The sequence below is a fragment of the Populus nigra genome, chromosome 3 (genome assembly GCF_951802175.1).
Source record: "Populus nigra chromosome 3, ddPopNigr1.1, whole genome shotgun sequence".
Classification (NCBI taxonomy): domain Eukaryota; kingdom Viridiplantae; phylum Streptophyta; class Magnoliopsida; order Malpighiales; family Salicaceae; genus Populus; species Populus nigra.
This window is the reverse complement of record NC_084854.1, coordinates 10,988,449-11,002,362: the sequence shown is the minus strand read 5'-3', so window position 1 is coordinate 11,002,362 and position 13,914 is coordinate 10,988,449. Positions and strand designations below refer to the sequence as shown.

At 33.8% G+C, this 13,914-nt stretch overlaps 1 protein-coding gene across 1 annotated transcript; it reads right to left on the bottom strand.

Moving 5' to 3' along the window:
- Positions 1-2,401: 2,401 nt before the first annotated feature.
- Positions 2,402-8,201, bottom strand: LOC133688258 (uncharacterized). The gene is made up of 14 exons (XM_062107685.1): positions 7,962-8,201; positions 7,540-7,595; positions 7,277-7,451; positions 6,797-6,898; positions 6,221-6,292; positions 5,746-5,862; positions 5,590-5,667; positions 5,066-5,128; positions 4,889-4,985; positions 4,680-4,758; positions 4,395-4,606; positions 3,682-3,827; positions 3,265-3,387; positions 2,402-2,835 (listed from the first exon to the last, which is right to left on the bottom strand). Exons 1-14 carry the CDS (start codon positions 8,049-8,051, stop codon positions 2,689-2,691), a joined length of 1,557 nt encoding a protein of 518 aa, XP_061963669.1. The 5' UTR covers positions 8,052-8,201; the 3' UTR covers positions 2,402-2,688.
- Positions 8,202-13,914: the final 5,713 nt, after the last annotated feature.

The window sequence follows — 13,914 nt, the reverse complement described above, 5'->3', positions numbered from 1 at the left end:
ACAAGCCACTTTAGGGTAACACCCTCATTACACCTAGGTCAATGGTCATCTGAACAGGAAAGGTAAAATTGTTGTAGGACATGATTTAGAACTACAAGTGAGGTTGATTTCATTATATCATAGCTTAGTTGTGAGAGGACATTCAAGAGTTATAGCTATTGCGAAAAGAGTGGGGAGTTTATTCTACTAGAAAGAGCAACTGAAGCACATTCGCTAGTTTGTTAGAGAATGCACTATCTGCCAGAAGAACAAATATGAAAATATGGCCACTCCTGGGTTACTACAGCCTTTGCCCATTCCCTATACTCCCTTCATTGACATTAACATGGACTTCGTCGAAGGGCTACCTAAATCTGAAATGAAGGATGTTATAATGGTAGTATTGAATCGATTCAGCAAATACGCTCACTTCATGAGCCTAAACCACTCGTATTTAGCCCCTACCATTGCTAAGCTATTCATGGATAATGTGTATAAATTACATGGCCTACTAACATCAATAGTTAGTGACAAGGATCCTGAGTTTTTTAGCAAATTCTAGAATAAAATGTTCAATGCCTAAAGGGTCAATTTGCTCTACTCATCTACATACCACCCTCAAATCGATAATCAAACAAAGGTATTTAATAAATGAGTTGAAAACTATCTCAGATGTATGACTAGGGACAACCCAAACCAGTAGGCAAAATGGCTATTATTGGTAGAATGGTGGTATAATACAAACTTTCATTTTTCTATCCAACTGACACCCTATAAGGTATTGTATGGTTTTCCTCCTCTTATCCCTATTTTCCTAATGACTCTATGGTGGAATTTGTTGATGATCTTCTAACTAGAAGGGAAGAAATGATTACACAAGTTAAGGTTCATCTTCGAACTACACGAAACAAGATGGCTCAACTTGCCAATAAAAAGAGAAGTGAAAGGAGTTTTTCTATCGGGGACTATGTATACATTATGTTACAGCAATACAAGTAGCAATTAGTGATTCGCAGATCATCACAAAAATTATTAGTTAAGTTTTTTGGGCTTTGCTTAGTGATAGACAAGATTGGAATTATGGCATACAAGCTAGAGCTTCCAGTCTGCTTTACCATCCATCTAGTAGTTCATGTATCCCAACTTAGGAGGCATGTAGGGAACCGATTAGTGCAAAGTACCCTGCCAAATCTACCTCAGGTTTTTGGCCTGCAACTACAAGCAATACTGGATAGAAGGATTGCAAAGTAAAAGGATCAAGTTGTTACCTAAGTCTTAGTTCATTGGAAGGGGCTTTCACTTATAAATGCTACCTAGGAGATTGTTGAGTAAATGACATTGTGTTTTTCTCAATTCAACCTTAAGGATAAAGTGGTTGCGAAGAGGGGAATTATCATGTATTGCAACTACAAGTGTGGCAAGAGATAAAGAACAAGAGATGATAAAGGCTGTGGCAATTTGAAATTATAACCGTTGTTGGAATTCATTGAGACACCAAACACACTTAACTTTCTTGCTTGTAGTGTTGTTAAGGCATGCTATTCCTACAATTATGGGCACATCAATTATTGTGTGATATATTAGTTGTAACAGAATATGAATAACTGAGAGAAAAATAATAAATGCATAAAGAGAGAGATTTAGGTGAATCACTCTATTTCTGTCCACTTTTCCTTTCTTCTTGTTATATTTTTATTACTTTATTTCATCAACTATTGTTAAAGAACCAGTTTCTCACTAGATTCTTCAACGGTTGGTAACATTTTCATTCCAATCATACCATAAGCAATTATAGATTTATACATTTAACTATGTAACTTAATAGCATAAACCTTGAGATCTGAAATGGCAAGGTCATTAACATGAACGAACATCATAATCATCAAACAAGTTTTTCAATCACTCGTGGCTTTCCACATCTATTTACTCTATAGGGAAGACACTAAAATAAAAAGGCCTAACTAAGAGCTTGTTTGGAATTGTGGTAGCGGTTGCAATTCAAAGTATTTTTCGCTTAGAAATATATCAAAATAATATTTTTTATTTTATTTAAAAAAATTATTTTTAAAAATCTGAAAGCATAAAATATAATAATTTTTAGTAAAGAAAATCTCGTTCCCAAACAGACTGTAAATCCATGTCGTTTGCACCATCTCATTTCTAAAGATTTTTTAACTTTATAAAATTAGGGTATAAATACGTAGAAATTCAAATGATGTTTAACGTTAAAATGAAAACCTTGCTTGCGATTGGCTTCTACTTTCTGTCACGTAACTGCTGCCTTTGCTGATGCACCTTTTTTTTTATGCAATGCTCAGATCATGCCTTCCCTTGCAAGTTGTTGCCAGTCCGTATCTAATGAAACTGGTTTCTGGCAGCATTTGAATTTTAGACTTGGGAAAAACAACAGAAGCACTATGAGTTTTGCAAACTGCAGCGAATACAAATAAATGTCATCTTAGGGCAAAACAAATGTGTGCATGTTACAAAATCAACCCAGACTGAGGGGAGATGAAGAATCAAATTTGATTGAATGGAGGAATCAAAAAATGAGACTGAATTCCTAAATTACTAAAATCAATCAATCATTGACTAATCCAACCTATCCAAGAGTACAATTTAATCCACCAAAAATATTTGTTACCCAAACCTTAACTACCCACCAGATCTTAAAAGGCGGCCAAGGAATTCACAAGATACTCCTGAACTCTAGCCATCAAATTTCTTAGGTTGTCGCCACTGTTCCAAACTTCTAAGCAAAGCACCAAGAAATGATGTTTTGGGAGGAGCTCCCTTCTTCCCATATAATTTTTTCCACGCTAGGTCTGTGTATTTGGGGCCCGTACTTCTTTCAATCTGCAGAATTTAAAAAGAACAGCAGCTGAGAGAGTGCCAACAACACAGTTTCTCTTCGTTGCTCAATCTTGTACCTTTTCTAGCCATGATAAATCTCATAATACAACCCAAGCATTGGTGTATAAAAACAGAACTAAAATAAACCAGTTCTATGGCGCTTCAAAAATTATAACAATTAAACTTCATCTAAAAAAAAGAGCGTGAACGACTTGACCTATGGAAAGTGAAGGGAATCTTTCATTTTGGACTCCCTGCCCTTTAAAAAGACCACCCCCACCAGTATACAAACTAATAAAAAGGGGCATATAACTCGTTAAAAGTTGAAACCTGAGCTACTCAAATGCAATTGCTGCTACTTAAAATGGGAAAAGATTACACTTTCGAATTTTTTGTTCTTTCTTTATAAAAAAAAATTATTTGTGGGCATACCTTGCTTATCTTTCCATCCTTCAAGTGGTACCGGATACCAGACCAATTGATAGACTGAGAAAAATGGGAACGGAATGCAGATATTGGATATAAGAAGTTATCCACAAGCATTGCAATAAATACCTGCCCAAGACAAATCATTTTGCTTAATAACAAGTAAACTGTCAGATTGGCCCAAGTACAGTACTTGGAAATATAATTAGCCTAATTGGTTATTAGCCTTCAATGTTTAATTGGTGAATCTTTGATACAAATTTAGTGCAATGGTTTTCTTTAGAAATATAGTCACTGCTAGCAATTGTTCACAGAAAGGGCCCATTTATACTAGGCAATACCAATTTTTTGAACCATTAATATCATGTCCACAAAGAATTTTACCAAGACTGCAATTGTGCAAAATAAACTAGAAGTACTTACTAGGACCCAGTTATAAGTAGCAAGGGAGAGTCGGGGTGCCTCAGGAGAAAGCATGTTGCATAGTTGAACTTCTATCCTCGTCAAGTTCCACATTGAAAAAAGTTCTATAAAGGTGCATGCAGCTAGGCAGGTGACTAGTAACAACCCTGGGAAAAAGCATTTTTCTTAGCTGTAAAACTGCAAAATTTTTTGTGTAAGAACCATGTCAATGCCCTAACATAACAATGGGATCTAGCTCTAGCTTTCTATTCCTAGTATTATGTACTTTTTTTCAGGGCAAATTGCAACCTGTGCATGTGAAAGGAAAGATGAAAATTCTTAATTATCGGTTCCATAGACAAAGGAAAAAGGTGCCAATGTTGTTTAGTACCCTGGTTTCAAAAGCCAGAAACCCAACCCATTATATCTGAGCTAGACTTTATGGGTGTTTGTAATGGCTTTGTAAAGTAATTATTATTCCAATATAGAATAAATATGGTTGTAATAAAATTAAATGCATGGAGATGCATTGCCTATACAATAAAAAAGCATATGTCACCATCATTGCTAATGCATTACCAAATGCTAATAATCCACCATAAGGTCTAAAAGGCCTATCATTAAAAACAATCCAAAACTTAACCATATTAGTATCTTGGTAGATTCCAACCTAAGCCCCCAACCCACGTCACATGAAAAGAAAAAGGTAGAGAGGGAAAAGTTGATGTGCTCACCATTAGAAACAAATGTAGTTTCCTCACGTGCATATCCTTGGATATAGATTTGCAGTGCCGCTGCAACATGGGTCATGGCCATCAAGTATGGCACTACGAATCCCCATGATAAATAGCAGTGAGAAGAAAATAATGCACGGTTCATTATCCAGTTAACCTTAGATGTATATGATTCTAAAACAAATGTTTGCTTCCTCAAGTAATTCCAGTACCTACACAAAGTCAGCAAGTCAACACTAAATGAAATATAGTACATTTAAGCCTAAGCTAGCAAATATCACAAACCTTGAAAAGCTAAGATCACTAGAAAGGGGGTGAGGAAAAACAGCAACAGGAGGAGATGTAATGAGCCTCTTATGAGCCCCTAAGGAAAAATCAGAAAGTAGTGATCAGAAAGTTGATACCGAATGATAGGATAAAGTTTTGAAGTGGAGACTGAGAGAGGCTGATTTTAAGTCCAAAACAACTGTCTTCAAAGAAAATTAGTTCATTACCTGCTAAAGCTGCAAGAGTCATATCATCTGAATATCCACCATCTCGAAGACCAGATACCACACCACAGCGGTCATACCTAAAATCATCAGCATGCATCTGAAAAGAAAAATCTAGACCAATCAAAAAGCATTCAATCTTCTGTACAGATTCTTAATAAGGTAGTAGAAGCCACTTGCCATCATGCAACCACCCCATAGAAAGAATGTTTTTCCACCAGTGGCAAACCCCATCGAACAAGGCTGTGACAGAAAATATTCGACATGTGAACAAGTTATGACCATATTAACTCCATGAAAACCAAGAAAGCTTCTCTAATATCAAAAGCAAGGTAGCAATATTAAGTCATAACAGCATCAGCCTACAAATTCAGAGTTCCACACACTCCAGTAGTTTGCTAGAAAGAAATTCGTGTCCGTGTGCCAAAGAAAATTAAATTCCAGTTACTTGCATCCCCCCCACCACCCCACCCCCCCCCCCCCCAAAAAAAAAAAAAAAAAAAAATTGATGCTGTGACTGGGGTCAGCAATCATGTGTTCCTCGCTTCACCAAGTTTAAGTAAATAATGCCACAAGTTAACTTGCTAGCATTTAGTGGTTAAAAAAAACTGCAAGACTGGAATGAAGCAGCAACTTCGCTTGAAATACCATAATGAAATAAATAGAAAGAGGAAAAATATGGAAAGGTCATTAAGGTGCTGTACCATGTGATATTCATAGATGCAGTAACTTCCTAAGCTCCCAGAAGGTAGATCAAGAGGATAGCCAGTTTGAATAAATATCTGCATTCCATTGCACAAAACTTGAGATTATAAAATGAATATAGTTTACATCATTACAACCATAACAAAGACCCATACCTCAGGATTTTTTTCCATCTCGGCAGTTAGGGCACCAATTGAACCAGGGTGCAGCCTAGCATCATCATCCAAAAACAATACATACTTGCTGTCTTTGTGCATTTGCTCCACACCAATCTTGACAACAGCAGAATAACGCACTTGTGAAACGCTAACCAAAAGTGTTGTTCTAGAGGAGACCAATGAAGAAAATTTATGCGAAGTATAGAATGGATCAACTTTTGTATAAACTTGCAATATCCTGGTTTTCTAAAATACAATTTGTAAAAGCATCATGTGATGACAGACCTTTTTGGCAACTAATCTATGCATAGGACTCCTACTTCATAAAAAAATTAGAATTCATATATAGCCATGTGCATTATATTGTAAGATGAAGAAAAAGAGTATGAACACAAATTAAATTAAGGAACAGGTAATCAGTATTAAGGGTATTGCCAAAAACCATTAAACAAATGCTAAACATGTTACATACCAACTGGTTGTGAATTTTCTGACTACAGGTCGTTGATAAGCCAGCTACAACAATTCTAGCATCGATACTATCCTGCTCATGTGAAAAATAATTACAAGTCAGTACACAAGGTGATTCACAGAACCAACATATAATTAAAGGATGCAAGGGACAAAAATGTAGTGACAGCTTTACTGATTTTCACATCAATAAAATGAGAGCCTCCATATTTCTGTGCAAGTCTATATATCTGGGTTCATTCTTTATACTTTGATACTTGCTGTGCAAGTCTATATATCTGGTAGTTCATACTTTATACTTTGATACTTGCCAAATTGTTTGTTGACTTGGAGACTAAACTTATGATTTTGGTTAACTCTACGAGGTTATCTCAGATATTTCACAAAGAAACGAAGATTATCACATTTTACTATGAATAATAATTAATGAGTTTCCACTATATTGATGGGATTTCAAAGATGGACCAATAAATTGGGAACTAAGGAACCAATTACATAGGTGTCAAATCATATACTGCATGTGCAGTTTATTTCTCTCAGTACTAGTGTTGGAATAAACCAATGAAAACAAATATACCTTGAAATCTGATATCAAGCTAGAAACAGCATAGTAAGCAGGGTCTTCTGTACTGTCCACAACAAAAAGGAATTCTAGCGGACCTCCATAAAGAGATGTTACCTGCACTTAACAATACCTACGTCATAAACAATGGCTCTCTTAACATTGTATAACTTTTCACAATCAAAAGGAGAGTTTGAGCATAATTACACCAAGCAGGAAGATATATACCTTTAAAAAAAAAAAAAGCGCTCTATGAGGATGCCTATGTATCAGCTCATAGCAGAAAATGAAAACAACAGTGCATATATCAAACTAGAATATGAAATATACAGCACATACTCATTTGACCCCAACTCTTCTCTTCCCAAACAAGGAATGGAAAAATCAGCGGTTTAACTAATTTAATGAAAACCTCAGCAAAACAGAAAAGGGTTGAACAGCTTCCCTCTCTGTCAAGGGGAAGAGAGAAAAGAAAGCCGGCAGTGAACAACTCACTTGACTTCTCCAATTGTGCAGATTATGTTCTCCAAACCCCTTTAAAGGCATAACTACTGTAACCCTAGGCAGATTGGTCTGATAAGAGTGCTCAAGTTCAGTAATGTCATGGCAAAGAAATGAAAAGCTGTTGCCAGCTCTCATACTATCTTTTATCCGTTTGATCTCTCTATTCCTGCGAGAAAGGAGAAGATGTAGGTGACGTCTCAAAGAACAACACATTACAAATCATTTTCAAAACTAAATTCGCTAGATCTCAATACCTGACATAGGCAGCACAAGCCCACCCAAGAGCCAGAAGTAAGCAAATTGCACATCCCTGCAGCAGGAGAAAAGAGGGCGTAGAGCTGGTAAGATTTATATACAAAAGAAAACGGGAAACCTTTTTGCTTCTTGACGAGTGATACTTAGAGAGGGTAAATAGCTATCCAGCCAAGTTTGATGGAGAAAGCAAACCCAGAGGAGCCCAGAATCCAAATGTAGGACTTCCATAACCCAGCTTATTATTCATTTATGCATGAATTAAAATTGAAAGCTTTAAGACCCAATCCAGCTAATCCATAAACCTATAAAAATGAATGACAAGCGACAAGGAAAGAAAAGAAGCAGTGTGTTGCGACAGCAATGTGAGAAATGAAGCAGTGCGCTGCGGGATGGATCTAAAAATAAGAAGGAAGAAACACACCTGGATCTGAATAAAAACAGCGAGAGGACTACAGAACGCTTTACTCATGGAGAAGAGGAAGGCACTATCCATCGCCTCTTTCCCCGTCATTGCTTCCTCTTCCCCCCCTCTCTCCGTCAATCTTATTTATTCAATATTTGGAGGAGAGGAGAAGCGAGGAAGGAGACGAAGAGGATTGAGAGACCGCGTGATTTTTACAGTAATAATAATTGTTGGAGGAGCAGACAAAACAGAGGGAGAGACCGTTAGACAAGGGTGGGTTCTAACAAGAGTGACGGAATATATTGAATTTGAAACATGAATAATGTTTTTGCCCCTTGTACTTTCACCACTGTTTTATTTTGAACCCTATAGTTTAAGATGTCCCATTTTGTCCTTGTTATACGCTCGAATTGGCTACACCTTATTTTATGTTATGTTGCCGAGGATTGTGGCCTTGTCATTGCCCATTTTAGCTTCAAGGCATGCTGTAGATATAATTACCAAAATCCAAAGAGATTCTCCTTTGTGTTGCTTTTATTAAGTATTGCTTTCAGCTAATCTTTAAGAGGTTCTTGTCACTATTCTTATAATCATTAAAATCATTTGTATGTATACTAATGGTAAAATCACAAGGAAATTTTAGAAAATCAGCTAACATAAAATTTATATAGAGACCAAATAATTATATTTCAGATAAATCTATTGCAATTTGTCCTCTCAATCTTATCCCAACCTGACAAAAAAATCATTTGTGGCTTCATGTCTTTTAGGTTTCCACACAACACGGATCCCAACACTTCAAATATTTATCGTATTATATACAAATATCAATAATACAATGAACAATTATTTAAAATAAGTAGATATAGTCATTCAGCATTTGAAAACAACCTTCGAAAGCTACTAGAATTGGCTAGAAGCTATTGGAATTAGGACTAAGTAGTGGTGGTGTGTGACTTCCACATATGGATGTGTGATTGGAATTACTCAATATAGTTATATGCGCTGTGATCGAGGAAGGTATATGAATTACTAGATCGGGTACACGTCCTCATTGTCTTCTTTTATACATCATCGATGAAGTCCACCACTACTCCGAGAGAGAGATCCAACCAAGAGAGGTTTTGGTCTCTCTTTTATTTTCTCTCTCTTCACATGCTCGTTGCTTGGGGTGGTTATTGCTATTTTAGATGGCTTGTCGGTGGCCATTCGACATGAGAAGAGGGGTTGTTGAGGTGGTTGGGTAGTGCTAATAATTATTGGTGTTTGACAAATATGAGTTCATGTTAGAGATTAAAGATAGGTTTTGTGTGTTTGGTGATAGTTGTGAGTTGTGTTATCAAATTCCGACAAGGAAGAAGGGAAATGACTTGTCTTGTTTGTTTTGAGCAAATAGAAAAAGGAAGATGGAGGCTAGGGTTTTCTTTTCTTCTTTTTTTTTTTGTTTTTTTTTCTTTTCGTGGGTTTCTCTAGTCTCTTTCTATATGTTTCATTAATGTGTGCATCTTTTTTTCTTATGCTTCAATTTATAGTGTTGAGAACCCTCTCAATTTGGAAAATAAAATTAAAATATTAAAAGATTTTTATATTCTTTCATTCTTGAATGAGGATATTAAACTATAGAAATTTGTAGTCAAAGATTTTATTTTTATTTTTAAACCATGCATGATCTCTTTCTTTACTTCTTCACTTTAATGAGATACATAATTGGTAATTTTCTAAAACTATTTGTTTCTTTACTTCTACATTTTTTCTAATTTTATTTGAATCTCTACTTTATGAAATATAATCCCTCTTTTTGTTTTTTTAATATTTGAATTATATTATTTGATTCCCCATTATCTTATTTGATCTCACAAAACTTTGTTTTTTTTTATAGTCCCCAATTCTTTGCTTGCCCTTTCACTCTTTATTTTTTCCTTTTCTTTTTATTTATTTATTATTTTTTATATGAAAAATTACCACACAAAATAAGATAAGTAAAAGCACCAAAAAACATAAAATGATCATGAATTGGTTAAATCGCAATGAAAAGATAGTTTCTTAGAAACTTAAAATACATTGAGAAAAATGAAGGTAAAAATAAGTTATGACACCACATATTTATATAAATGTTTTTTAGTTTATGTTGTGTTAGGTTTTGCAAATATTTTGTGTACATATCTATTAAGTGTTTTGGTTTATGTTTGCTTATGTATCAAGTCCTCGTATAAAAGTAGTGTTAGCTAAAGTTTTGATTGGTTTTTTTAATGGATTTGAATTTTGATACAAACTTTTCAACAATTACAATTGAAAAATACATAACTAATAACATCTTCATACTCAAGTTGAATGATAAATTATAAGCTAGTTCTTTAAGATTAAATTTGATTCATATATGGTATTGTGTTTATATTTTAAATCTAATAATTAAATATGAGTTAGAAGTAATTAAGAATGAGATTGAAAGAATTAGAAAGGGTATACTTTATTGGAGAACTTCACCGAAAAGAGAAACAGTTCGATGAAAAACTCACCATGTTCATATTCTTATAACAAAAAAAAAAGGGTTTGATTGCCCAACAAGGTGGGATTCTACTTGTTTAATGTTGAAGAATGCTTTAATTTATAAGGATGTGTTTGCTCAATTTTAGCAACAAGAATCTCAATATAAGAGTCTCTTGGGTAATAAACTTGACCAAATTTTCATAGACTTTATACTATAAGTATTGTAAAGACAAAGGAGCTATCATAATTAGATTTTTTTTTACCCCTTTTAAATATCCCAAAAGAATATATATGAAACAAAAAAGAAAAAAAAACACAATTAGAGATTAAATTGAGAAGAAATTGATAGAAAATGATTGAAATTGGCTAAACATTGAAAAGCCAAAGATTGGATTGGAAAATGTGTCAATGTGCGAGGACCTTTTTAAAGCAAATAGGGATGAAATTGAGAAAACATTAAGGGAAAATGATTGAAATTGGTTAAAAAATGAAAATTGAAAAGTCATTACTGAATTGGAAAATGAAGCAACATACAAAAACTACTTTAAATATAGTTAGGGATTAAATTGAAATAAATAAAGAGAAAAAGGTTGAAATTGACTAAAAATTAAAAAAAAAGATCCAATAATCAAATTTCAAAAAAATACAGAGAAATTAAGGGATTTATTTTTAAACTTGAAAATTCTATTTAAATAAAACAATGTGTTTTGGGCAAAACGGTGTTATTTTATAGTAAAAATCAGGAAAAAAAAGAGGTCAAAGCATCAAAATGACATCATTTTAGTGCATGGCCAAAATAGTACCTTTTTCTTCTTAATGAGGTTTGCAACTTTGTCTTATTTTTTTCATAGTTTTAGCTCGAATTTGACCTTTTTTTCTCTTTCCCACACTTGTAAAAAAGACCAAACAACACACTATTCCCCTCCCTTGCATGTGTACTACATTGTCGATGATAATAAAAAAAAATACATGTTCTGACCCTCTGAAATCACTGCAAAACTAATGCAAAGAGGGCAACACAATCATGTTTGGCTAAAATTTACAACTATAATAAAGAGTTGAAATTGACCTACGAGAATTGATGGCCACAGACATTCCACCAAGAAAGGTTACAAAAGCTTCATCATTGCCCATAAATAAAGGGGCAATGCAAGAAACAATATGAGCCAACTTAGAGAGAAAATGCCAAGTTAGAAATAAAGAGAAGAAAAGGAGCTTGAGCGGAGAGAAGAGAGCCATAATATGAATTGGAAGAAAAAGGGAAGAAATGGAATGACAAAGAGAGAGAGAAAATCAAAACCTAAAAAAACTCAAAGTAGAAGCGTTATGAACCAAGAAGTAGCGGGAGGAAAAGAGAACAAGAAAGAAAGGAAAAGGAAGAGAAAATTAGGCAAAAACCAAAGAGAGAAAAGCTCAAAGTAGAGAGAGAAAACACCGAAAATCATACCATCATTGCCACACTATTGTCCTTGTCAACACAACAGCTCCTCCCTTGAACCAGCCCCAAAGTGAGACAAATCCTTCTTTTCTTCTTTTCCAGTAGGGTTTTTGCATTTTTTTATATAAATGTAAATAATGCACAATGCACTGTTCGTGCATGATTACTGTTTATCTATGCATTTTTATTTTAGTTTTGTTCACTTCGCAATCACATTAGCTTTGTTTTATAAAATTGTATTCTTTTCTTTTTACATATGCATATATGTGTAACAAAATATTTTTTACAGTAGGTTATTATTCATCCATGAAATTTATCATTTTACTTTTATGTTATTTTATTTTTATTGGTTTTATATTAGTGTTAGTTATACTTCATAAAATATACTTTCATGTGTGTATGTGTGTGTAAATATTTATTTTCAAAAAAAAAAACAACATTGATGAGTTTTCATCAAGTTATTATCATATTTTTTTTTTATTAATCTTTGGTTCTAATAATTAGGTCGAAGTGTCTCTTAGTTTTTAAAAACTGACATAGGCATAGCATGTTTTTCTTTAAAACCTTAAAACTAGTTCAACAACGAGTGGTTGCTAAGTTAGTGTCATGTTTTAAAGACTTGATTTTAATGGTTAGGTTAGTATATCTTCTAGTTTTAGAGACGAACATAAACCTAGCGCAATATTTTTAAAATAAATAACTAGGTTAATAATAAGTCCACGAGTCTCCTTTAAGTAGGGACCAACATGGAACGGGCCTAGCATTCTTTTCATCTTTTTTTTTTTTGTCATAGTCATAAAAAGGTCAAGAAATATTTATAAATAAAAAAACTAAAATAAATTGTTGTGAGACTTTTGATTTAGAGCCCGAGGCTAACTCGAAGAATATCCTTCAACAATAAACAACTTACGAATAAGCTTAGAAAATAATTTAGATAGTTAATGGCATGTGTAAATTAAATTTAGAAGAAAACACATAACAAAGGTAAGAGTGATTTTTATCTTCTCTTAGTCATAACCAATAACTTCCTTAAATCTTTGAAATCAATGTATTTTTAGGATTATTTGTTCTTTAAAAATCTAGGTGGTGACTTAATTTTTTATATTTCCCTTTAATTTTTAGAGATTCTCATTCACGTTTAGTGTGATAATCGTGATGACGATGGAAAAGGTAAATTGAAACTAATTATCAATCCTAAATTCCAATCAATACACTATTAAATAATAAAATAAAAAATAAAAAATTTAATGATCAAAATGAAAAAAAAAAAACTAATAAAAAGGACATTGTGTGAATAAATGATGATCTCTCTCATATTTTACAGTGGAAGATGTATTTTTTTTAATTTAATATCCCTCGTCGAAACAATAGAATTAAAAAAAAAAAAGAGAGTTTGATGTGAAGAAAGCCCATGTGGATTCTTGAATAATTTCGATCTCGTGTCTTTTAGGCCACGTGACTATGCCTCTAAAATTCTTGGAAAATATTGGAAGGACGTATATTAAATTCTTGAATAATTTAATATCCCTTGTCAAAAGGTTGCCAGCTTTTGCTTCCCAGGGATTAGGTTAGCAATGCCAGTCTATCATCATTTGATAATTTCAACCAAAACCTACCAGTCTATTTGTCATCTGGTTGCTCGTTCTGATGGATGATTTGTTGGCTTTTTGCCTCCTATTTCCCACTTCTCACGTTTGAAGTTTGATTTTTGTATTCTTTTTTAGCAAATGGTCAAAATATATACCATACCAGCTCTCTTAATTATCAAGACAACACACTTATCATCCCATTAGTGAAGATATAATAACAATTATACTCCAAGTGGCAGCAAGGATGCTGTTCAAGTTGAATTCGATGATGAGGCTGGCAACAAGGGGATCCATCAGGCATGGCTACTGATTTCCAGCATAGTGAAGTTTATAAAAGAAGGGGACCTCATCAAAATGCCCTTGAAACCAAACAGACAACTTCTTTTATGGATTAAGGTGGCCTACCATGCAAGAACGCTTTTCCCTTGAATGTCTGGTCCTTCTATTATCTGGGAAG